Source organism: Triticum aestivum, chromosome 5A, assembly GCF_018294505.1.
Source record: "Triticum aestivum cultivar Chinese Spring chromosome 5A, IWGSC CS RefSeq v2.1, whole genome shotgun sequence".
Taxonomy (NCBI): domain Eukaryota; kingdom Viridiplantae; phylum Streptophyta; class Magnoliopsida; order Poales; family Poaceae; genus Triticum; species Triticum aestivum.
This window is the reverse complement of record NC_057806.1, coordinates 526,391,480-526,417,834: the sequence shown is the minus strand read 5'-3', so window position 1 is coordinate 526,417,834 and position 26,355 is coordinate 526,391,480. Positions and strand designations below refer to the sequence as shown.

Genomic DNA, 26,355 nt, shown 5'->3' with positions numbered 1-26,355 from the left:
AAAGTGTCAGACTATTATAACCTCTTTGACCAGCCTTACTTCACAGAACCCAGTAAAAGGGCAAAACATATGTAGAGAAGCAAGAATTAAGGAGCTGAAGCTGAAGCACTAAATGGTGAAAACAAAAACAGAAAATTAAAGATTGAGACATAGATTGGTAAGGACATAAACATAAAATATTGTTTAGTTATGAACAAAATGACAAAAAAATAGCAAGAGAATCATATGCATAAAGGGATACGTGCAAGCTCCTGTCTAGTACAGTTGGATGGGAGACTTTCAACATGTAGAGTGTTTGATGCATCTGAAGGAAGAGAAGGCCCATAAGAACCAATATAAGGTATCTGTAAAGATGTACCAAGTCAAGTATGTTTCCTCTTTCTTTTGGTTCTAGAGGAGCCTTACTTGACAACAATGACAATCTGGAACAATCGGAAAGCCATATAAACATGGTGTACGTACAACAGCCAGCCTGCATTCACCTTGCATACAAAAAGCCTTGATGTCCTAGCACATCGTCCTGTTGTCCCGCAGCTCATCCCCCCTGTTGTTGATATCAACTTCGTTCAGCTGGAAGTCCTCCGATGTGCAGCACTGCTCGCTCCATTCAAACCAAAGCTTTGGTATCACCTTCTTGAATGCAGTTTCATAGGTGTTCTCCAGAGAATCAGCTGCTACGAGCCAACACTTCCTTTTGCTGCCCAGGCCAGTACGCCGGCCTGATTGCTTGACAGGTAACAGAGGGGTTCAAGTGAACATCTAGAATGACGACTCTTGATGTGCCCACCAGGGAGATGCCCTCCCCGCATGCCTTGGTAGAGCCAAACAAGACTTCTGCATCAATAGAGTTGTTAAACTGATCCATTGTCAGTTCTCTACCTTCTGAAGTAGATTTATTATTACCGCGGATCACAAAGAACTCTAATACTTGCCAGCCACTTGTCTTAACCAATAGACTTTTCAAAAAATTCATGGGAAGTAATGTACTGACTAAATGCAATGACCTTCTCTACCGCAGATTCCACAAGTGCCAGGATATTGGTGAAAAGGCTGGCCTTCACACCGTCGGCCACGTTGATAGACCGGACCAGACTATCAACAGTTACATCTATCAAGCTGAAAGCCCTATCTGCAGCATCAACTTCTAATATTTCTGACAGACATGGATGCATGTACAGGGCAGTTCCTACTACGTTTTTTTTACTTCTTATAGTCTTCCAACTTATGAACGATTTCTGACACTGAAGTCTACTAGGTCAGGTAATTCATCCAAGATATCACCCTTGTAGTAGTGAAGCACGCCTTTTGTTAGTTCTCTGAGACCTCTAATGACATGTGCTTTTCTTGTTTAGTTATCATCATGTAGTAGGGCCTCTTCTACTGACTCAGTGAATTTATTAGTGACCCCTTTTCAAATCCTGCGACCTGATATTGATACTTGATTCATTATCAACAATAGGATATATGCTACTATCTTGAGAAATTTTGGGCACAAAAGGTTCAAGATGTTGAACACTTCTGCGACGTGATTCTGGAAAAGTGTAAGGACCAATTACGTGGAGTATGTACTCTGTGCAGTGATTATAAGTAGGTTAGGAACCATAAGCAACATGTCCCAGCATGCAGCTGCGATGGTGACACACCCATCACTGTTAATGATCCAAGAGAACTGGGTGTATCCAACCAAGAGGATACTCCTATTGGTTTGCCAAGCGTTAAGGATTTCCAACATATGCCTTTAGGGAGTACAACGAGAGGCCTTCCAGAGGGATACTTTGCCAAGAAGCTCTTAAAAAAACTAACCAGCATAAATGTTTTCCCCGAACTAGGGGCATGAGCTAGAATGCAACCTCCTAGTTTGTCAGAGACTAAATTCTTAACCAGAAAGTGGAAACCTGCCAACTGATGTGGTCTTATTTGCTTTTCATGTCTTGGATGAATAACAATGTCTAACGCATTCAGTTCTTCAACGATTCTAACATCACCAGTGACAATCTCATCAGAATCCTTTGAACGCATTTCAGAGAAATATGATCTTGACCTTGATGTCTGACATGAGGTAAACTTAATGTCAATTGATTGTTCCAGTCATACATTTAAACTTCAATTCATTCCAAAGTTTATATTATGCCATCATGACATTTCTGAAAAATTATAATGCATAACAGTAGATACCGAATATCAGAAAATAACAACTACATGTGCTATACTAGAAAAGTTTCTTCATGCTCGAACTACAGGAATAACCAAAATAACAACCCACGAGGTCTAGCGTCAGGCTCTGCGGCATGAGCAAATGTGTCAATTTTGTCGGATAAGATGAGCAAATGTGTCAATTCTCAGGTATGATTGGCATATTGTGCCCCTTTAGGCACTTGGCTCTTATAAAAACAGATTTTCTTGAAACAACATAATAGTGTAATACTCCTCCGTTCCTAAATATAAGTCTTTTTGGAGATTCCACAACAGACTACATATGGAGCAAAATGAGTGAATCTACACTCTAAATTATGTCTATATACCTCCACATGTAGTCCGTAGGGGAATCTCTAGAAAGACTTATATTTAGGAACGGAGGGAGTACAAAGTAAAAAATGTATTTCAAAGCAGTTTCAGCACACCAAATGGGAATCCCACACGTGCCTGTGGGCCACTTTGCTTGTTGCTAAAAAGGATATTTGGTAAGAACTTCCAAAAAATTAAAACTACATATGTTGCTAAACGGCCTCAGAGTTACAGAAGCATCATCACATATTTTAAACAAATAACATACCTTTCTCCATCGATAATCAATGATTGTGTCAGCCCTTCTCTCACAATCATACCGCAGACACGGCATACATGGCCCAGATCTTCATGAATCTGTATTTCATGATTGCAGACGTTGTTCACCTCTTTCTCATTGGCTGCCTCTTCAAGTGTGTCGAGCTGGCCAATAAATATAGCTAAATCATTATGGCAAACAACATAAATCCAAATAAACAATTTAATGAAGATAAAGTTTGCAGATTTCTCTTATTGAGCTGAGCTCATCTATTCTCAAACTTTACAAGTTAAATCAATTTGCAGACAGAGCACAAAATTATAAGAATACTATAAAATTACAAAATGATATGTTTCAAAATGCTGCAGCAACAAAAGTCATAAGTCTGATTATAATTTGTACCTTAGAGCTTTCAAGTGCCACTGAGTACTCATTCCAAAATTCTTCAAGACCATCACTTTCCTTTTCTTGTATATGTTCTTCGTCCATAGGCTCATCTTCCCCCATAGGCTCATCTTCCTCCATAGGCACGTCTTACCCCACAGGATTGTAAGGTTCTGAGGGCAAATCAAATACTGCTGGATTTGCTTCATTTTTTCTTTTTCTTTTCTTGGCACAATTTCAACATCCCCATCTACTTGGGACCTTGGATCAACTTTTCGTTTTCTTTTTTCTCCTTAGGAAGTGGAGGGGAAACTTGTGTTTCTGCTATTTTCTCCTTATGGGTAGCAACCTACATTGAGCAGGAAGAGTTACGACTGGAAGATGAAAATTTTCAGCTTTGAATTGGAGTAGATTCAGCAAATACCAAACAATTATACTCCATTATTTTCAGTACAAGAGAAAGGGGTACTTGTGAACTAAGATGCGTCAAATAATTATGGATGAACATTAAAAAAATTGAAAACAAAGATAACAGTTTTGCAGTGCCCCTCAGAGATACTGATGAGGCAGTGCAAAGTTGATGCTACTAGTTTGACATTACAAACATGTAGAACAAAAAACAACAATATAACTCTCAGTAAAAAAATGCAAGTGAAACGTACATACAGCCAGATCATGGATACGTTCCTCCTCAGGTCTTTTCTGCAATATAACTCTCTCAAACAGAACTGCTGATGGTTGATAGCTGGCCGAAGGATACTGATTCATTGAAGTTGCACTTGGACTATATGGAACAATTTGACTGTTTTGATCTCTAGCATGCATTGTCTCATTTACTTCATCAATTTCTTCGGTTACCTCTCATGAGCACCAGCCTGTTCTGATGGTATCAGCTGTTTATTTTCTCAGGTGTGAGCTATTTGTTTTTCTCAGGCGTCAGTCATTTGTGTGCTCCTGTGCTATCATCATCATCATCCGAATCAAGAACTATTATGTCACTCTTTTTCTGTTCTCTGTGCTCAATAGAATTGGCCATATTAGTTTTAACACTCGGCCCATAACTCAGAACGGGCTCGGGCAGAGTAGAAAGGAAAGTTAACAATTGGACCTTCTGAGCATACAAGTTGTCCCACTCCTCGGTAACACTGCCACATCCAGAACTGCGAATGGTATTTGCAGTAAGTGAAAGATTATTGATGGGGTTGGAACTCTTCCTTTTTCTGCGGTAATACATGCCTACAGAAACAGATGACTGATTAGTTATCATATACTCCCTCCATTCCGAATTACTTGTCGCAGGTATGGATGTATCTAGATGTATTTTAGTTCTAGATACATCCATTTCTGCGACAAGTAATTTGGAACGGAAGGAGTAAGAGAGAAGAAATAAATTTGCACCAGCAATGGAAGTAGCACTTCTGCTGATGTTGCATATAAGCCCCATGCAAGGTGGACAAGAAAAATGTGGGATGCATACAAGGCAATCATAAGTAGAAGCACAGACAGTTACATGTGGAGAACTATAATGATCATAAAATGCAGCGGCCATTATGTAGTAGTCGACCCACCACTTGTTTAACACAAGCATAGTAATTGATGAACAAATAGGCACTTTATTCATCAATTCCTTCTCATAGGTTTACTAGGTATCCTTAATTTTGGCATTGAGCTCTGTATTTCACTTGGTACAATCCAATTCAAGTAGTAATGAAACTTTATGCATAAAGCTAGTATCTAGTAGCTACTAGAGATACACTAGAAATATCACCTATAGTAAATTCAGTCCAAACTCAAATACTGTTCTTTGCATCCAGTCATGCACAGACTACCCAGAAAAGGAGTGTCTAAAGAAAAGAAAAACACAAAGGTGACGTGAGTGTAGAGGGCAGTGGAAATGCTTCAACTGGGCAAAACTATATTCACACTAGCATTTCAAAGAGCAAAGTTGCTTCAATACCTACAAATATACAAGCTTGCAAACAACAATGTACTAGCAGGAAACAGATCACCACAATAACACCCGTGACCGTATCCAGCATAGAAAAGAACAATACTCATGAAACAACCATAAAGTGGAAACCTGCCAACTGATGTGGTCTCATTTGCTTTTCATATCTTGGGTGAATAGCAATGTCTAACGCAATTAACTCTTCAGCGACTCTAACATCACCAACGACAATATCGTCAGAATCCTTTCAACGCATTTCAGAGAAATATGATCTTGACCTTGATGCCTGACATGAGGTAAACATAATGTCAATTGATTGTTCCAATGGTACATTTAAATTTATGAATCCCATGAAAAACATTGAAAATAATGCATGGGAATAATACATTTAAGTTGGTTGAACAGACCAGCTTATTGATCAAATTTTTGCACAAACTATTCAGTTTCAAAAACAAAAAATATTTGAGCGCAAAGTGCATGAACCACATCCTACCATTGTTTATCCTCGCATACCTGCCATTTTTATAATGCATGGCAACAATGCACCTAAAAAAGTGGTGCTTCCACTTTTGAAGAAGCAACATTCTTGACGATTTCTTTGACAACACTAGATGACATGGAACGCCGGCAGTGACAGCCAAATCAAGATATATTTTTTTTGGACCAACAAGACTGTAAAGGGATCAAGATCCAATATGACCGCTGATTTCTCGTAACACTCACTAAAAGATATTCATACATACTGATAAATATAAGGGCCTTTTTGAGATAAGAAAATCCCAAGTTCTCAATTGAGGAGATGGTGATTTATTTAACTTATCATGCAGCTTGACAACAAATATCAAACTAATGCCAAAATGGCACGAATCCAATTTTTTACAATTTACAATATAGTTGATCATAATAGATCCATTTCAAAGCTCTTTAGAATAGTAGAAATATGTGCTGACAGTTGTGTGGTAATGTTTTAAGCAAAAACTAGACGACACTAACCCCAAAGGTCAAACTGCTACCAGCACTGTAGAAAAGAACACCAGAACTCCATCCTATAACTGTCATAGGATTGCCTCAAAGCTTTAACAGAAAAACTTAGGCTAAGGAAACAATAATCTGCCATGCTTCTGTTCTATATTCTCGTTAACAAATCCAAACATGTATTAGTCTACAAAACCTAATGTAGTGATGCTCAAAAACAGCTAAAAAAAACTAACAATCAACAATATCTCAAATATCCCTGTTAAGATAGAAAACAACCATAGGGTTGACTATTAAGCTTCCCAGAAAAATATTTAAAGATAGGGCTATACTGCTACTGTAGCCCCATGTTTTTTGTAGACATAACAAAAAGCCTAGGCGTACACAAAGCCAACAAACAGACAATTGCATAAGCTACAACCATAAGCATCAAGAAAATCTATTGTATAAACTACTAACATAAGCATCAACAAAATCAGATACTATTCCATTTATCTATGCTAAACTACCACATCTGTTACCGTTGTCCCTTGCACTTCTATATGAATCTCAAGGAACAAAACAAAAAATTAATCTGCCTACATAGGCAGAGAAATGAGCAGTAAACAAGCACAACCCAAAGGCAGGACGTTGACGCTTTGAGTGGATGGGGGGGGTGGAGGTAATGGTTGTCCCATCATGTATCCGGCCTGTAGAGGCTGATGCACCATCATTGACTGAAGTGCAATTGTACGAAGACAGATCCGCTATCATGGATGGAGCAGCAGCAGTGCAACACAGGTCCACCTTGTAGACAGTGCTACAAAATGGAAGGCATGCCAACACAGCTACCATTTGTTTTAGATGAATGAAGACCAACATCAAAGCCAGCAGACGTTAAATATGTAGAGTACAAGATTAATGCACATACCTCAGCAAAACACAAGGGCCTTCATCTTATGGTTTCCCATTAGCATACAGAACTACAAAAGGCAGCAGATCTGTACTCGTCACCATACACACAGGAGTCAGACCAGGCAGAAGTTAGAATCGCATCGCAATATCACATGTGAAATTTTAACACAAACATGTAAGTACCCCATCCTACCAATATTTATCCTCACATACTTGTTTTCAAAATTCTTTTATGCATGGCAACACTACACCTAAAGAAGTGGTACTTCCACTTTTGGACAAGCATGATCATACATGAAGTCATTTATTCTTTACAATTTTTTTGACAAAAAAACAAACTTGAGTTCATCCAAACACACTTAACAGAAGAAAGAAACCCTAGCTGCCAACAAGAGCAATCTCCTCTCCCCTCAGCCTCCGGCCGTCAATCCGTCACTGCGGCGTGGAGGGGAGAGGATTATCTTCTCTCGTCCTTTGTGCAGTAGGTTTTGGTCTCACAGCGCCATCGCTCCTACCCTGATGGCGGTGTCATCTCTAATAAAAGTCCTCTGGCTCCAATCCACTCTCGGTGATGCCTGCTGTGGCGTTGTTGAGGTTCCTGGAAGTTTTTGTCCCCATTTTTCTTTATGGACGACGGGCTGGTTATTTGTGTTGTCCGTCAGCATGGCTCCATGTGCATCGTCAAGGCACATCGCATTCTTTACCAACCTCCTCTCTCAAGCATTTGCAAGCAAGAACGCCGACTTGGTCTGACGATGCTAGCCCCCATGGCATGTTGACACTGGTCTAGTTAGGTTCGCCCAGCCCTTCTCTTGAGCCAGAGATATAACTAAATGTGTCGCCATGCAATTATATGCAGGCTAAAGAAGGTAAGCATTGGACTAACCCAACTACTCCCTCCATCCCGTAATGTAAGACGTTTTTTGACTCTAGTGTAGTGTCAAAAAATGTCTTACATTATGGGACAGAGGGAGTACATGTCAACATGGTCCTTAGATGCAGAAAGATTGTTTTGGTTTGATCCAGAAATTCCATACAACAGGATCCTAGTTTTATGTAGTCAAATTTGAATGGCAAAAGAAACAACAACTTACTGGCTGTACCAACTGCCAAGATAGCATACCAATACTAATAAGGGTCCTATTGTTTACCATTGCAAATTAAAAGATGTACACACTAAATCTGCAGGTCTTGAAAGCTACTATGTCTAACTGTGGACAGCCATAGGCCTTTATACAATGTCTCCAGCATGATGTCTTGTTCATACAAAATAAATAGAGTACCAAACAATCTTCAGTTTATGTTGAAATGAGCGCATGACATGACCAGAGCGGAGAATACATTAGAGGGATCCAGATAAGGCATGATGGGAAAATAGCTTGGTGCAGAACGAATCCAACAGCTAAATTAGAGTGTCTACTAAATGTTGGAATAACCAGAGGATTGCCACAAAGAATCGAGGTCAAGAAACTAGGTGAACATTACAAACCTGCTGCAATTATTACTACTTCAACTGTTAAGTTACACAAGATAAGACTGGGTAGGCTCATTCATGTCAGGCCATTCCTCACAACCTGCATTGACTAGCACAGTGATTTTTCAATTGAGCGCCAAGGATTCGAGAGACTGGGGTTAAAAATGTAAGGAGAAGCCATAAAATGGAAAGATCCATTATATGTTACATTACTCATGGCATATGGTTACTTGGTTGGCAGAAGTGTGATGGACACAATTGTGGCAATTTAGCCAGAAGAGCATGACAGGTGGGCTAGGTGACTAAGTGATTATGAACCGAACACAATCGATCTTGCCTGAGTAACCCAACAACAGAAAACATCTTTGGACATAACAGAACTTTGCTTATCTTCAAGATAAGCACCTTAAAGAGCACCAGGCACATGCCATGTCATGGCCCTTGTGTAATTCACAATAAAACTATATTGACATAATATGCCCACCAAACAGAAACCTTTTACTTTTGTAAAACATTGGTGATATGAAACCTTCAGTTGCTCATAACTGTATTGTATGGGCCACGCAGATACATGATAAGTTACGGTACAAAATGACAAACTAGAGCATCTCATACAACATTTAACTTTAAAAAACCAATTCCAGTTCTAATATAGGCTCATCATAGTGTATCAGGTAAAGCCTGAGAAACAATTAATCAAGTTGTCCATTCTCACCCATGAGGTAACATAAGCAAGGAAGAATTTGCAAATTGATGGTTTCAGATTGATATATAAGAAACTGAGACCCACAAGATTTATCGCCTAGCACGAGCCATCAGTTTACCTTGGACAGACCAGGAAGGAACTGGAGGTCCAATTTGACTGAGTATCGGTCATGCATGTCAAACAAATAGCCTGCAAAAAGAAGAGCCATTGTTAATTTCAAGCCCACAACCAAACAAGTGCCAACTTCGTGCTATAACACTGACATATTTTGGGATAGTGAGACACAAACAAAACAAGGGATTATGCTAACTGTAGAAAGTCTGAAATCAATCGTCTAGGAAACAAAGTTGATGCACTAAAATACTAAAAAAAGGAAAAATAGTAGTAGCAATACGAGGCACTTGTCTCAATATTCAGGTAAAAGTTATCTGGCAGATGCTGGATATGAAATGAATAAATGCTACAATTATATTTGCAAGATGTGTGATATATAAACAATAGTTAACACGCACCTACTGGAAGTGAAACATGGCAGAAAAGAATACAGCAAATGGATGTATTCTCTATTCTGCATGCAGATTCTAGCATGTAAACTCTAGCTCAGTAAGAACAGGAAAGTTGTGCAAACAAACAATGAAACAATCACCAAGGGTTGACAACTGTCGTAAGTACTTATGTAATAATCACAACTTAGGCACACAATGATATTGATACAAAGGATGTGCAGACCAAAGCTCAAAAGAATTGGTAATCTAAGTATAGAATACTACTCCCTCTGTCCGGAAATACTTGTCGGAGAAATGAATGTGTCTAGACGTATTTTAATTCTAGATACATCTATTTTTATGCATTTCTTCGACAAGTATTTCCGGACGGAGGGAGTAGAATGTAAGGGACACAGTTTCGACTGACAATGATGTTATATTCACCTTGCAGAGACTTCATGGCAGAGAAGGCTTGGGCAGGAGTTTCAAAGTCAGCATAAGCTATTACATGTCGACTATTATATCCTGTGTTGACCAGCCTTACTGCACAGAACCCAGTAAAAGGGCGAAATATATCTAGAGAAGCAAGAGTCAAGGAGCTGAAGCACTAAATGGTGCAAGCTAAAACACAAGAAAAGACTGAGACATAAGATTGGTAAGAACATAAACATACAACATAATTCACTTATTAATAAAATGACAAATAAACTCAAAATAATAATACAAAGGATACGTGCAAGTTCCCGTCTAGTACAGTTGGGCGGGAAACCTTCAACATGTAGGGTGTTTGATGCGTCTGAAGGAAGATATGGTTCATAAGAACCAATAGAAGGCATCTGTAAAGATGCACCAGGTCAATTAAATAATTCTGTACTTCACATTTACTGACGAAGCTGCTAGTCTTAATGAGGAACAAGGGATTATTGTGTTACCTCATTGTTTATGTAAGGCCCATAAGGCAGTCCCATTGATTCATCAAATCCAGCCATTTCCTGCTCACAACCAGTCATCCGCGGTCCAAAAGGCATGTCTACAGAAGGGTGTAATAACTAAATTATATACTTATATATGTTACTGGGAAGGAATGAACTTCTAAAAGACACTGGGCGGCACGTGACTCGTGATTGCTAACAAATAGGGCTAAAGGGGGACAGATCCCTCCCTTAACTGTCCACTGTTAGGTAGAAGTGAGACCACTCCGCCAATATACGTGGAGAGCACCCAAGCGGATAAGGTAGAAGTGAGACCACTCCGCGAATAAACGCGGATAGCACCCAAGCGGATAAGGTAGAAGTGAGACCACTCCGCGAATAAACGCGGATAGCACCCAATCGGAGTCCCCATGGGGATTTAAACGCAGATGTGTAGGTTGAACAACCTGAACTCCTACCACTGGGCTAGCGCTCAGTTCTCTGATCATGATTGCTTGAAATTATTAATTATGCCTACCATTTAAAAAGCAAGCCCAATAAAAAGAAACAGGACAACATTAACTAAAATGTGGATCTAACTAGATCACATATCAAGAAAGGGACATCCGGAGAGGGGGAAAAGGTAATCTCACTGTTACGGCGTTACCAATGTGGAAAGGGTTTAAATAAGTTAAAAAATGACGAGTATATCAACGTTTCAGTATCGTGCTAATGATGACCTCATTTGTCATCTATGAGGTTGAAATGGGCATATGCACGCTGATTTTTCATAACACACATTAAAGATATTCACACATACTGATAAATGTAGGGAGCTTTTTGAGTAGATTGCGATTTAGTTAACCTATATCATGCAGCTCAACGACGACAACAAATATAAAACTAATGCCCAAATGACAATTAGTCATACTCAATAAAATATTGGAAGGGTACTAAGAGGAAAGAGCAACTAGCTTTATTAAACTATTAATTGTTGCATCAAAAGTAAGGGTGCTATCGTGCTACGACATAGCAGCATGCAAACCCTAAGCTAGACCGACCAGATTGACGGAAGCACTATTGACGAATTACATTTTTTTCAGATTTATAATATATTTGGTCATATGAGGTCCATTTCAAAGCTCTTTAGAACAATAGTAGAAATATGTGATGTCAGTTGTGCGCCAATGTTTTTAACAGAACAAAAGCTAGGCAACACTTAATCGACATGTCAAAATGCTACCACCACCACCAACAACAACAACAACAAAGCCTTTAGTCCCAAACAAGTTGGGGTAGGCTAGAGGTGAAACCCATAAGATCTTGCAATAAACTCATGGCTCTGGCACATGGATAGCAAGCTTCCATGCACCCCTGTCCATAGCTAGCTCTTTGTCGATACTCCAATCCTTCAGGTCTCTCTTAACGGACTCCTCCCATGTCAAAATCGGTCGACCCCGCCCTCTCTTGACATTCTCCGCACGCTTTAGCTGTCCGCTATGCACTGGAGCTTCTGGAGGCCTGCGCTGAATATGCCCAAACCATCTCAAACGATGTTGGACAAGCTTCTCCTCAATTGGTGCTACCCCAACTCTATCTCGTATATCATCATTCCGGACTCGATCCTTCCTCGTGTGGCCACACATCCATCTCAACATACGCATCTCCGCCACACCTAACTGTTGAACATGTCGCCTTTGAGTCGGCCAACACTCCGCGCCATACAACATTGCGGGTCGAACCGCCGTCCTGTAGAACTTGCCTTTTAGCTTTTGTGGCACTCTCTTGTCACAAAGAATGCCGGAAGCTTGGCGCCACTTCATCCATCCGGCTTTGATTCGATGGTTCACATCTTCATCAATACCCCCATCCTCCTGCAACATTGACCCCAAATACCGAAAGGTGTCCTTCTGAGGTACCACCTGGCCATCAAGGCTAACCTCCTCCTCCTCACAGCTAGTAGTACTGAAACCACACATCATGTACTCGGTTTTAGTTCTACTAAGCCTAAACCCTTTCAATTCCAAGGTTTGTCTCCATAACTCTAACTTCCTATTTACCCCCGTCCAACTATTGTCAGCTAGCACCACATCATCCGCAAAGAGCATACACCATGGGATATCTCCTTGTATACCCCTTGTGACCTCATCCATCACCAATGCAAAAAGATAAGGGCTCAAAGCTGACCCCTGATGCAGTCCTATCTTAATCGGGAAGTCATCGGTGTCGACATCACTTGTTCGAACACTTGTCACAACATTATTGTACATGTCCTTGATGAGGGTAATGTACTTTGCTGGGACTTTGTGTTTCTCCAAGGCCCACCACATGACATTCCGCGGTATCTTATCATAGGCCTTCTCCAAGTCAATGAACACCATATGCAAGTCCTTCTTATGCTCCCTATATCTCTCCATAAGTTGTCGTACCAAGAAAATGGCTTCCATGGTCGACCTCCCAGGCATGAAACCAAACTGATTTTTGGTCACGCTTGTCGTTCTTCTTAAGCGGTGCTCAATGACTCTCTCCCATAGCTTCATTGTATGGCTCATCAGCTTAATTCCACGGTAATTAGTACAACTCTGAACATCCCCCTTGTTCTTGAAGATTGGTACTAATATACTCCGTCTCCATTCTTCTGGCATCTTGTTTGCCCGAAAAATGAGGTTGAAAAGCTTGGTTAGCCATACTATCGCTATGTCCCCGAGACCTTTCCACACCTCAATGGGGATACAATCAGGGCCCATCGCCTTGCCTCCTTTCATCCTTTTTAAAGCCTCCTTCACCTCAGACTCCTGGATGCGCCGCACAAAACGCATGCTAGTCTCATCAAAGGAGTCATTCAGTTCAATGGTAGAACTCTCATTCTCCCCATTGAACAGCTTGTCGAAGTACTCCCGCCATCTATGCTTAATCTCTTCGTCCTTCACCAAGAGTTGGCCTGCTCCGTCCTTGATGCATTTGACTTGGCCAATATCCCTCATCTTCCTCTCCCGGATCTTAGCCATCTTATAGATGTCCCTTTCACCTTCCTTCGTGCCTAACCGTTGGTAGAGGTCCTCATATGCCCGACCCCTTGTTTGGGTTTCATCTCCATAAGAGTGGCTGAGTTTTTACGTTGGCTCGCCAAGCCTATCACAACCCTCCTCCTTTACCCGGGCTTGGGACCGGCTATGTTGAGACAACATAGGCGGAGTTGTCAAAATGCTACCACCACCATAGAGAAAAAAATCCCAGAACTCCATCCTATAACTATCTTAGGATTTTTTTTCTTCGAAGATTTAAAAGGAAAACTTAGGCTAAGGAAACAATAAGCTGTCATTAACAAATTCAAACCTCCAGTCTACAAACGTGATGCAGTGATGCTTAAAAACAGGTACGATATGACAATCAACAACATTTCGAATGTCCATGTTGAACCATAAGAGAAACAACCACAGTGCTGACTATTAAGCTTCCCAGAAAAACTCAAAGATATGTCTATATTGCTTATATAGACATAATCGAAAGCCTGACCGTACATATGGCCAACAATTAGACAATTGTATAAGCTACAACTATAATCATAAAAAACATTGTATGAACTACAACCATAAGCATCAACAAAATCTACTCTATAATCTAAAACCATAAGCATCAACAAAATCTACTCTATAAACTAAAACCATAAGCATCAACAGATCTGATACGGTTTCATTTCTCTTTGCTAAACTATCACATCTACTAATGTTGTCCCTTAAACTTTTATATGAATCTGCAGGAATAAAACAAAGCATTAATCTAACAGAGGCAGAGCATTGAGCAGTAAGGACAAACCGAAGTAGTCAGGGCGGTGACGCTTGAGAGGAGGGGGGCCAGCGGGCAAAGGCGGCCGTGCCATCATGTGTACGGCCTGTGGGAGATGCAGCGCCGTCATCGGTAAAGGGCTTGCACGCAACAGCGGGTGCCCCATCATGTATCCGGCAGGTGGAGGCTGCAGCCCCGCCATGGGTTGAGGGCCGGCCGGCAACAGTGATTGCCCCATCATGTATCCGGCATCATGGATGAAGGATGGAGGAACGGCAGGGAAAGGTAGAGGTGCCATCACAGGTCTGCCTTGCGGGGGCACGGTAATGACCGGCTCCCGCAGGGAAATCGGCACCACCGTGTTTGCCCCTTGCATCACCGGATGCGTCACGGGGGAGCCTTGCGGGGGCGTCTGCGCCGCCATGTAGGCGCCCTGCTGCGGGGCCATCTTCATCACAGGCGTGCCTTGCAGCGGCGGGGGTGGCACCCCTTGCTCGGTCGGGAGCGCTCCAGGAACGCCGTCAATCCCCCCCGACTCGGCGGCCTGGTAGAGCGGGTCGGCGGCTAGCACGGGCGACTTGGGGACGGCCATGGCAGCCTGGTGGACCGGGTCGGAGGCGAACGCGGATGAGTTGCGGGCGGCCATCTCTGGCGACTGGTGGCGGAGAGGGCAGGACGTGCCGGATCTATCCGCCGGAGTGGGGTAGGGTTTCGAGAGACAGCGGCGGGTGAGGGTCGGAGGAGGCGCGGGCTGGGGCTAGGGCTAGGGAAACGGGGCATCCTTATATGCGACGGCGCGCGCTCCGGGTTGCCGGTTTTGGCATCCGGCCGTGGCATCGGGGTCGCCGTTGTGGGAGGAAACGCGGAAACGGCGAGGAGGTGCGGCGGTGTGAGCGCGCGGAGGCGGCAGTGCGAATGGGTGAGTGGGTTTCGCGTGCCGGGCCTGCGTGGGTTTCTGGTGGGTTACTGGGTTGGGTCGTGTTCTCTGGCTTGCTTTTGGCGCAGGCCCAGATTGCAGGTGAAAGACTGTCCATGGCAGAAAATGAAAGAAATTCTCTGCTCTACAAGTTTGTTTCCAAGGTCTTTGCAAACTGATTTTATTTTTGCGAGAAAACTTTCTATCTATTCATTTTGAATCATGGAAATACAACGAACATAAAAAATAATAAAAATAAAATCTAAATCCGTAGACCACCTAGCAATGACTACAAGCACTAAAGCGAGCCGAAGGCACGCCGCCGTCGTCGCCCTCCCTACCAAGAGCAGGGCAAAACTTGTTATAGTAAATAGTTGGAAAGTCTCCGTGTTAAGGCCCCATAGGACCAGTGCACTAGAACAACAACCTTGTCGTTGAATAGTAGCCTAGATCGGAAGGATTCAACCTATAGACACATGAATGTAGACGAACTACGACCAGATCCGAGCAAATTCACCAAGGATAGATTCATCACAGACACACCTTCACACGCCCACCGACGATGCTAGATGCACCACCAGGGCAGGGGACTAGGCTTATTTCATCTTCAGGGAGCCGCCGATGTCTCATCTTCCTGAGTAGGACACAAACTCTAATAAAACTTGAAGGAACGTCTAAAAACGGACCCCTTCCGCCGCCATGGCCCTAAGGCCACCGAGGACGAGGGGGACCGGCGGCGCCGCCGGCGGGAGGCAAAGGAACCCTAGTGTCGATACTAAAACCGGTGGACCTCGGGGTAGGGGTCCCGAGCTATGGATCTCAGATCAATGGGTAACAAGGGACGAATGAGACAGTATTTACCCAGGTTTGGGCCCTCTCAAATAGGTAATACCCATGTCCTGCTTTGATTGTATTGATGATTGTGTATCGAGTATAAGCTTAATCTACCTCGAGATCGTAAGTAGTGTTCTAACCCTAGGGCTAGGAGGATGTGATTATGATCGGATCCCTTCTACAGGCTAAACCCCTTGGCTTATATACACACCAGGGGGATGCCTAGGATTACATGGTCGGTTGTTGGTCTAGAGATGCGCATGGCGACGGCCGAAGCGGTCCTTGGAGTACACGCCAAGTCTTCGGCAGAGTCCATCTTGATCACGTCGAGGTGCGAGACTTCCGAAGTCCTTCCTTGTGAGAATGGTGGCCATAAGCTCGGCCCGAGGACTGTGGGCCAAGTAGGTTGGTACCCCCTAGTCCAGGACACCATCACCTAGGCTTTTGGGGGAGGAAGAGGCAGCTGCGTGAGGCCCGTTCAACTTAGTATAAAGAGATTGAAAATTATCCTGCCTGATATCACTTCAGAGGAGCAGCCAGATTTTGTCCTAGGTAGATTTGATCACTGATAATACTTTTTGTGTATGTGAGTGTCTCCACTTTATGAAGAAGAACAAATCCAAGTCAAATAGTTTTTGTGCACTAAAGCTGGACATGATGAAGGCCTGCAATAGATTGGAGTGGCCCTACCTCCAGACCATCATGGCTAAACTTGTTTTTGCCCCAGCCTGTGTTGACACGGTAATGGGGATGGTAAAATCAATTTCTTTCGCAGTTCTCTTCATTGGTGAAAAGTTGGAGCATATCAAACCAACCAAAGGTATTCTTTAGGGAGATCCTATTTCCCCTTACCTTTTCTTGATTGTAGCAGAGGGCCTTTCGTGCCTTTTAAAATTCAATTATCAGTCATCGGTTCTTTCTGGAGTTAAGGTGGCCCCAACAGTTGCTTTTTAAGTCAAGTGTGGAGGGTGCTAATGAGGTACCAAACTTGCTACTTACCTATTGTGATGCTTCAGGGCGGGGGATGAATAATGAAAAGTCATCGAACTTTTTATTAGAGGATGCCATTAGAACTTGAGACATGAAGTAAAACCATTCTGAATATGTAGAACGAGTCTCCCGGTGAGAAGTATTTGGGCATGCCAACCCAAGTGGGACACTCGAATAATGGTACCTTCAAATATCTGAGAGACGAACTTTGGGAGAAGGTTAGAGGATGGATGGAGAAATTGTTATCCGCTGCAGGCAAGGAGGTACTTATCAAAGCTGTGCCTCAAGCTATTCCAGTATTTTCCATGTCTTGTTTAAGGTTACCAAGGGGCCTCTGCGAGAGTGTGACATCCATTATCTAATAGTTCTGATGGGGAAGTGTAACGCCCTCGATGCGGCTATATCTCCCACGTGTCGAAGCACGACTTAGAGGCATAACCGCATTGAAAGCAATGTCGCAAGTGAGGTAATCTTCACACAACCCATGTAATACATAAGGGAAAGAGATACATAGTTGGCTTACAACCGCCACTTCACTCAATACAAGAATTAAAGCATTACATTCATCCAAATACACGCAAGGTCCGACTATGGAACCAAAATAAAAGAAGACTACCCCAAATGCTACATAGATCCCTGATCGACCCCAACTGGGCTCCACTACTGATCAACTAGAACGAAACAACACAAAGGACAAGATCTTCATCGAGCTCCTCCTTGAGCTTGGTTGCGTCACCTGCTCGGTAACCTCGGCACCTGCAAACTGGTTTTGGAAGTATCTGTGAGTCACGGGGACTCAGCAATCTCACACCCTCGCGATCAAGACTATTTAAGCTTAAAGGTAGGTAAAAGGTATGAGGTGGAGCTGCAGCAAGCGACTAGCATATATGGTGGCTAACATACGCAAATGAGAGCGAGAAGAGAAGGCAAAAGCATGGTCGAGACTATGATCAAGAAGTGATCCTAGAGCAACCTACGTCAAGCATTACTCTAACACCGTGTTCACTTCCCGGACCCCGCCGAGAAGAGACCATCACGGCTACACACGCGGTTGATGTATTTTAATTAAGATCAACTTCAGGTTTTCTACAACCGGACATTAACAAATTCCCATCTGCCCATAACCGCGGGCATGGTTTTCGAAAGTTCAAATCCCTGCAGGGGTGTCCCAACTTAGCCCATCACAAGCTCTCATGGTCAACGAAGGATATTCCTTCTCCCAGGAAGACCCGATCAGGCTCGGAATCCCGGTTACAAGACATTTCGACAATGGTAAAACAAGACCAGCAAAGCCACCCAGATGTGCCGACAAATCCCGATAGGAGCTGCACATATCTCGTTCTCAAGGCACACCGGATTGTCCAAACTTCTGGTAGGCCAGCCCAGAGTTGCCCCTGGTGGCCACCGGCAGCTGATAAGGTGGACCAACACTCAGAGGAGCACTGGCCCGGGGGTTTAAATAAAGATGACCCTTGGGCTGGCCTACCCAAGGGAAAGAAAAGGCTAGGTGGCGAATGGTAAAACCAATGTTGGGCCATGCTGGAGGAGTTTTATTCAAGGCGAACTGTCAAGGGGTTCCCATTATAACCCAACCATGTAAGGAACGCAAAATCCGGGAATATAACACCGATATGACGGAAACTAGGGCGGTAAGAGTGGAACAAAACACCAGGCATAAGGCCGAGCCTTCCACCCTTTACCAAGTATATAGATGCATTAAGATAAACAAGATAATATTGTGATATCCCAACGAGAAACATGTTCCAACAAGGAACAATCTCCAATCTTCACCTGCAACTAGCAACGCTATAAGAGGGGCTGAGCAAAGCGGTAACATAGCCAAACAACAATTTGCTAGGACAAGGTGGGTTAGAGGTTGACATGGCAATATGGGAGGCATGATAAGAAAGTGGTAGGTATCGTAGCATAGGCATAGCAAAAGAGCGAGCAACTAGCAAGCAAAGATAAAGTGATTCGAGGGTATGGTCATCTTGCCTGAAATCCCGCAAGGAAGAAGAACGAGTCCATGAAGAAGACAAACGAACGTAGTGGAACGGGTCCTCACAAACGCGACATTATCGGAACCAACCCGAAGAAGCAACACCGGAAAGAAGCACACAACATAGTAAACAACCAACACATGAACATGGCATGATATGCGGGATGTGGTGCATATGCATGATTTGAAAGGAATGATTGAACCTGGCCTCAACATGGAAAACCAAGAGTGCCACTGGAAAGAGGAGTTGATTTCGGTCGAAATCGATATAAAGATCACCGGAATCGGATGCACGGTTTGGAAATGGCAAGCAAAACAAATATGGCACCGGTCTGCGATTAACAGCAAGTAGCCATCTAAATGCATCAAGATAAATATGCTACAACACTCAAACATAGCAACAAAATACATGGCAGGGATCCACTCAAGATGCTTGACAAAAGATGAACACTGAGCTATGGCTAATTCAGTCAATAACAGGTTCAAACAAGCATGGCAAAAGTGCAAAAGATTACAAGTTTTAGACTTAGTGAAATTAACAGCAAGTCAGAAATTTATCATCAGGAAGCAACCTTTAAAGCATGGAAACTACATGCTACAGGAACATATCATGGCAAAGCAAGGCATGGCATGAAGCTACTAAAAGCATATAACAAAAGTCCCTTACTGACCATAAGCCAAAAGGGATCAGAAAATACAATTGCAAGCATGTGAACATAGCAAAAACATAAACAGATTTAGACTTAGTGAAAAACTGGAGCATGGCAAAACAGATATCAAGTAGGCATGTTTACGAGCTAGATCGAGTCACTACGAGGCATTGCATGATAATCTAAGCATACACCCAGCAAATAGACATGCATTGAAGCTAGACATGGCAAGAACAACAACATAGCATGCACGGATCAACAACAACAAGCTCGGCAAAATTGCTAAACATGTTAACAATCTGCCAGGAACATTTTATAGCAAAAGTAGAGCTCGATTGACTCAAGCTAGGGTGCTCCATAATTGCAAACAAATACATGGGTGGATATAGCACAACATTATCAACAAAACATCCTTACCGATCATGCTCCAAAGAGGCACGGATCACTAGGAAACAACATGAATATATGGCATAAAAATAATGACAGGGCAAGGACTTAGTGAAATTCTAAGTCCCTAAAATCAGCATCATTGAGTAAGCTACTTTGCATGCTTGTGCTAGTCACCACAGAGATCAAAAAAATACATGGCATACACCCCTGTAAAGATGGAATGGCATACATCAAAACACATGTAGAGCTCAGGATCATAGCATGCACACATTAATCATAGCAAAAATGACAAAAGTGCATTTGCTGAAACAGATCTGAAACTATCATCACATAGCCCTCTTCCAACAGCATTCCGGGCATCAAGATGAGCTCAAATGAATATGATGCAATGAGATGAAATGATGTACTCGTCGAGGCAAACATTTTGATATGCTACACGCATGAATCGAAGCAACGGGTGCAAAGTTATGGCATGATGAACATATGCAAAATAATTAGGGTTTGGGGCAAAAGTCAAGCCTCAACCGACCCGGATCTAGATCTGCACGTGGTTCGAGGATTGCCGGAGGTCGGAGCCAAAGATGGAGACGCGGTGGCCGGAGCAAGGCGCGGTCGCCAGAGAAGCAGAGGGAGGTCGCCGGCGAGCTCAGGATCGTCGGATCCGGCGACGGCGGTGCCAGAGCGGCGTCAGGCGACGGCCGGAACGGCGAGCTGGCGGGATGGCGCGCTGCGGGATGCGGCGGCGCGGGTGCGGCCCGGTGGTGCATGGCGGCGGTGGCGAGGGAGCATCGGGCGGCGGCAGCAGGGTGTGCCTCTGGCGGCGGCGGGGCGCAGGAGGAGAGACGCGGGGCGCGGGCCCGGTCGCGACGGGGAGCGGGCCGGCCGCGGGCTACGCGGGCCGGTGTAGCGGGGCACAGGACGGCGGGACAGGTGGCGGTGCCTGAGAGGCTGAGGCGGCGGAGAGGGTGATGTGGCGCAACGCCATTTGGCCGGGCGACGTGGCAGCGGCGCGGCGGACATATCCGGCCAGCGCGGGAGGAATTGTCCGGCGGCGCGAGGAGGACGAAGCTAGGGTTTCATCTACGCGAGATTTCAGAGAAGAGCACATATTTATAGGTAGAGGGAGCTAGGAGAGTCCAAATGAGGTGCGATTTTCGGCCACGCGATCGTGATCGAACGATCTAGACGATGGAGGAGGTTTAGGTGGGTTTTGGGCCACTTTGGAGAGGTGTTGGGCTGCAACACACACGAGGCCTTTTCGGTCCCTCGGTTAATCGTTGGAGTATCAAACGAAGTCCAAATGGCACGAAACTTGACAGACGGTCTACCGATAGTAAACCAAGGCCGCATGACAAGTCTCAGTTCAATCCGAAAACGTTTAACACCCGCACACGAAAAGAGGTAGAAAGGGACACCGGATGACATAGGAGCGCCGGATTGTAAAATGGACAACGGGGAAAATGCTCGGATACATGAGACGAACATATATGCAAATGAAATGCACATGATGACATGATATGCAATGCATGACATGCAAGCAATGACAAGACAACAACAGCGAATAACTGGAAGACATCTGACACATCGGTCTCGGGGCATTACAGGAAGTAAACAAGGCACAAGGAGACCATGTTGGGTTTCATGGGACGTTATGACACGGCTAAAAATTCTTGGAGGACTAGGATTTCGGTACCTAGAAGTGTTCAATCTTACTTTGTTGTCTTGTCAGGCTTGGTGTGTTCTTAATGAACCATCTTCGCTAAGTGCAAGAATACTAAAGGCATTGCATTTTCGTCCATGATCATACTAGAAGTTGAGATGGGTTCACGGCCATCTCAGATTTGGAGAGCTATATTAGATGGAGGGACATTATCCAACAAGGGATAATCAAAAGAATAGGAGATGGGGAGACAACAAACATTTGGACTTATAAACTGGATTTCTCGGGAAGGCATGATGAGACCACTCACTTCGCTTATGCAAAACCCTCCTAAAAGGGTGCCGAAGCTCATCGATGTTACTATAGCAACATGGTGGGAGGACGTTGCACGGTAGTTTTTATTCTGATAGACGCTAAAGTAATTTTGAAGATCCCTTTATGCATGAGACATATAGATAATTTTTGGGCTTTGCAAGCGGATGAGAGAGGAGGTTTTTTGGTTTTGTCAACATACCATATGACCATGAGACTTGAGATGGCTTAAGAGGACGGTGATTGAGCATCGAGATAGTGCGTCTGGCACTGAATTTGAGAGCAAAAGATGGACAGTGATCAGGTAAACAAAAGTTCCCTCAAAGCTCTTTTTTTTCTTGGCGACTAGCGCATAGCTATATCCCAATAGGTGATGTACTCCCTCAGTCTTTATTTAGTCTGCATATTAGGTTTGACTGAAATCAAGCTTCGTAAAATTTGACCAAGTTTATAGAAAAAATATAAACATTTACCATAACAAATCTATATGATATGAAAGTACATTCAATAATGAATCTAATGGTATTGATTTGTTATTATATATGTTAATATTTTTGTTTATAAACTTGGTTAAAATTTACAAAGCTTGACTTTGATCAAAGCTAATACGCGGACTAAATAAAAATGAAAGGAGTATCACATAACAGAACTATGGCCATGATGGATGTGTGTGCGTTATGCGGGTTAATGGACAACTGGAATCACTCTTTGCTTGACTGTATCATGGCTCGAAGCATATGTGCTCTGTCGGACAAGTCAATGGTGGAATATATGTGTCTCTACCAAGATCCAAGTGCTAAAAGTTGGTTGTTTGTCATGCACGAGGAACTCTCAGCTGCTGAGTTCACCACTGATGGCCTGCAGGTACACAGGGCTGTAGTAGCACTTTTGTGATAAGTAAGTGTCAAACCCACACAGAACGGAAAAAGGAGGGAATCACTGACCCTGCAACTGCATTGTCATTAGCCACAATGAATAGTAACATAGAGTAGTAACATGCTCATGTCACTACTCTATGTTACTACCTCTATAATGGGGAGTAACATATGTGTGGTAACATGCAACACTTCATTTATTAGGCTATAGATTTATCTTGCCTTGATATGTGTGATGTTACTTATACTAGTAGTAATTAACTATGTTACCACATGCCTTTTTTTCATTTATTTTTTTCAAGGAAATAGCAGGAGTTCTGCCTTTGCATTAAGAAGAAGAGAATTGGCCAGTTTATAAGGAAAACTGGCCGAAAACCGATACATCGATACACACTAGCCCCGAGGCTGCGTACCTAACGAGCCGACTTCCCTGTCGCCCAAATGACCAGAGTTGCCGCTCCACCACACGACCCGGAGCCGCCACTCTGGCTTACAAACCACATAACACGTCGGCCCCGAGGCCGCACCCCGCACGAGTCGACGACTCTGTCATCCACACGACCAAAACTGACACTCCACAGCACAGAGGTGCACTCCAGAGCCGCCGCTCCGACTTCCCCACCGGCCCCGAGGCCGCGCTCCACCTGAGCTGACGACGCTGCCGCCCACACGACCAGATCCGACACTCCACAACATTGTTTTCCGGAGCCGCCGCTCCGACTTCCTCACCGGCCCCGAGGCCGCACACACGCATGGCCGACGATGAACCCGCAAAGCCACCCGAGCCACCGTGAATTGACGAAGGACCAGACCTCCAAGGCGTCGCCCCCAAGAGGGAAGCGACAAGTATGCCACCGACGCCCGCTCCGACCAAAGGTCGAAACTCGGGTTTTCACCTGGAGAGCCCGAGACCGAGGCGATAATGGTGGTGAAGGGGCTCCACGACGACGCCTCCAAGGAGGGAACGACGTCCTAGGACGTCGTCGATGCCGGCAATGACCGAGGTCGAGCTAGGCTTTCGCCCGGAGCTCACCAAATCCATCCTCACCGCAGCCTGCCCAGCAAACTATCTAACACAACTTTGTGTGATGTTACTACCTGTGTTACTCCCACTATGGATAGTCTTAACGCAACTACGTACGCACCCAAACTGGAGTTTGGAAATAGTCTAGTCTAGCTAGGGAAACAGAATAAAAAGATGTTTACTACAATAGGAACTATAAGGTAGAAACAAGAAATAAAAAGATACTATGCAATCTCTCAGAAGGTAATTGCTTAGCCATTGTGGGGGCTTCTACCGGAAAACGCATTGTGAAGCTACCGAGGGGGCTTCTACCGGAAAACGTTCAATTAGCCATTGCGAAACTATGTGCATTCCTCAATGCAATCTCTCAGAAGGTAATCGATCTAGAAATCATACCAAGGTCAGAGAATGATTTGGTGCAATGTCTTGCCAGTTTCGAGTTGGTGTTCTCTCCATCCTTCTTCAACATCATGACACACATTCTTGGTCATGTATTTCTACACAATATGTTCCCCTTTGAGAGGTTCATGGGAGTCTTAAAGAAATAATATGTTCATAACTGTGCTAGGCCAGAAGGAAGCATCTCCAAGGGCCATGAAAATGAGGAGGTGATATGTCCATTTTGCATCATGCTTATATATCAATATTTATTGCATTATGGGCTATTATTACACATTATGTCACAATACTTATGCCTATTCTCTATTATTTTACAAGGTTTACATGAAGAGGGAGAATGCCGGCAGCTGGGATTCTGGGCTGGAAAAGGAGCAAATATTAGAGACCTATTCTGCACAGCTCCAAAAGTCCCAAAACTTCATGGTAGTTATTTCCAGAATATATAAAAAATACGGAGCGCAAGAAGTACCAGAGGGGGGCCACCCACCAACCACGAGGGTGGGGGGCGCGCCCTACCCCCTGGGCGCACCCCTGCCTCGTGGCCCCCCTCATGGCCCTTCGATGCCCATCTTCTTCTATATGATGTCTTTCGTCCGAGAAAAAATCATAAGCAAGATTATGGGACGAAACTCCGCCGCCATGAGGCGGAACCTTGGCAGGACCAATCTAGGGCTCTGGTGGAGCTGTTCTGCCGGGGAAACTTCCCTCCGGGAGGGGGAAATCATCACCATCGTCATCACCAACGATCCTCTCATTGGGAGGGGGTCAATCTCCATCAACATCTTCACCAGCACCATCTCATCTCAAACCCTAGTTCATCTCTTGCATCCAATCTTTGTATCCAAACCTCAGATTGGTACATGTGGGTTGCTAGTAGTGTTGATTACTCCTTGTAGTTGATGCTAGTTGGTTTACTTGGTGGAAGATCATATGTTCAAATCCATTATGCATATTAATACCCCTCTGATTATGAACATGAATATGCTTTGTGAGTAGCTACGCTTGTTCCTGAGGACATGGGAGAACTCTTGCTATTAGTAGTCATGTGAATTTGGTATTCGTTCGATATTTTGATGAGATGTATGTTGTTATCCCTCTAGTGGTGTCATGTGAATGTCGACTACATGACACTTCACCATTGTTTGGGCCTAGAGGGAGGCATTGGGAAGTAATAAGTAGATGATGGGTTGCTAGAGTGACAGAAGCTTAAACCCTAGTTCATGCGTTGCTTCACAAGGGGTTGATTTGGATCCATATGTTTCATGCTATGGTTAGGTTTACCTTAATACTTCTGTTGTAGTTGCAGATGCTTGCAACGGGGTTAATCATAAGTGGGATGCTTGTCCAAGTAAGGAAAGTACCCAAGCACCGGTCCCCCCACATATCAAATTATCAAAGTACCGAACACGAATCATATGAACGTGATGAAAACTAGCTTGACGATAATTCCCATGTGTCCTCGGGAGCGCTTTTCTTCATATAAGAGTTTGTCCAGGCTTGTCCTTTGCTACAAAAAGGATTGGGCCATATTGCTGCACCTTATTTACTTTTATTACTTGCTACTCGTTACCAATTACCGTATCACAAAATTATCTGTTACCGATAATTTCAGTGCTTGCAGAGAATACCTTGCTGAAAACCGCTTATCATTTCCTTCTGCTCCTCGTTGGGTTCGACACTCTTACTTATCGAAAGGACTACGATAGATCCTCTATACTTGTGGGTCATCAAGACTATTTTTTGGCGCCATTGCCGGGGAGTGAAGCGCCTTTGGTAGGTGGAATTTGGTAAGGAAACATTTATATAGTGTTTTGAAATTTACTGTCACTTCTTACTATGAAAAGTAATCCTTTGAGGGGCTTGTTCGGGGTATCTTCACCCCGACTGGTAGAGCAAATAGTTACTCCTCAACCTACTGAACCTACTGAAAATGTTTACTTTGAAATTCCTTCGGGTATGATAGAGAAACTGCTAGCTAA

General features: G+C 43.7%; 1 protein-coding gene and 1 pseudogene across 3 annotated transcripts; both read right to left on the bottom strand.

Annotated features, from left to right (window-relative positions):
- Nucleotides 1–310: 310 nt before the first annotated feature.
- LOC123104493 (protein CHROMATIN REMODELING 35-like) lies at nt 311–5,368 on the bottom strand (annotated as a pseudogene).
- LOC123104494 (splicing factor 3A subunit 2) lies at nt 4,161–15,255 on the bottom strand. Of its 3 annotated transcripts, none has more exons than XM_044526359.1 (7): nt 14,358–15,255; nt 10,563–10,660; nt 10,364–10,466; nt 10,075–10,206; nt 9,264–9,334; nt 6,982–7,051; nt 4,161–5,382 (listed from the first exon to the last, which is right to left on the bottom strand). In XM_044526359.1, the coding sequence occupies exons 1-6, from the start codon at nt 14,971–14,973 to the stop codon at nt 7,034–7,036; spliced, it is 1,038 nt and encodes a 345-aa protein (XP_044382294.1). In that variant the 5' UTR covers nt 14,974–15,255; the 3' UTR covers nt 4,161–5,382; nt 6,982–7,033. The 3 variants fall into 3 exon arrangements, with proteins under 3 accessions (XP_044382294.1, XP_044382295.1, XP_044382293.1); XM_044526360.1 differs by lacking the exon at nt 4,161–5,382 and adding an exon at nt 6,720–6,898; XM_044526358.1 differs by lacking the exon at nt 4,161–5,382 and adding an exon at nt 6,720–6,870.
- Nucleotides 15,256–26,355: the final 11,100 nt, after the last annotated feature.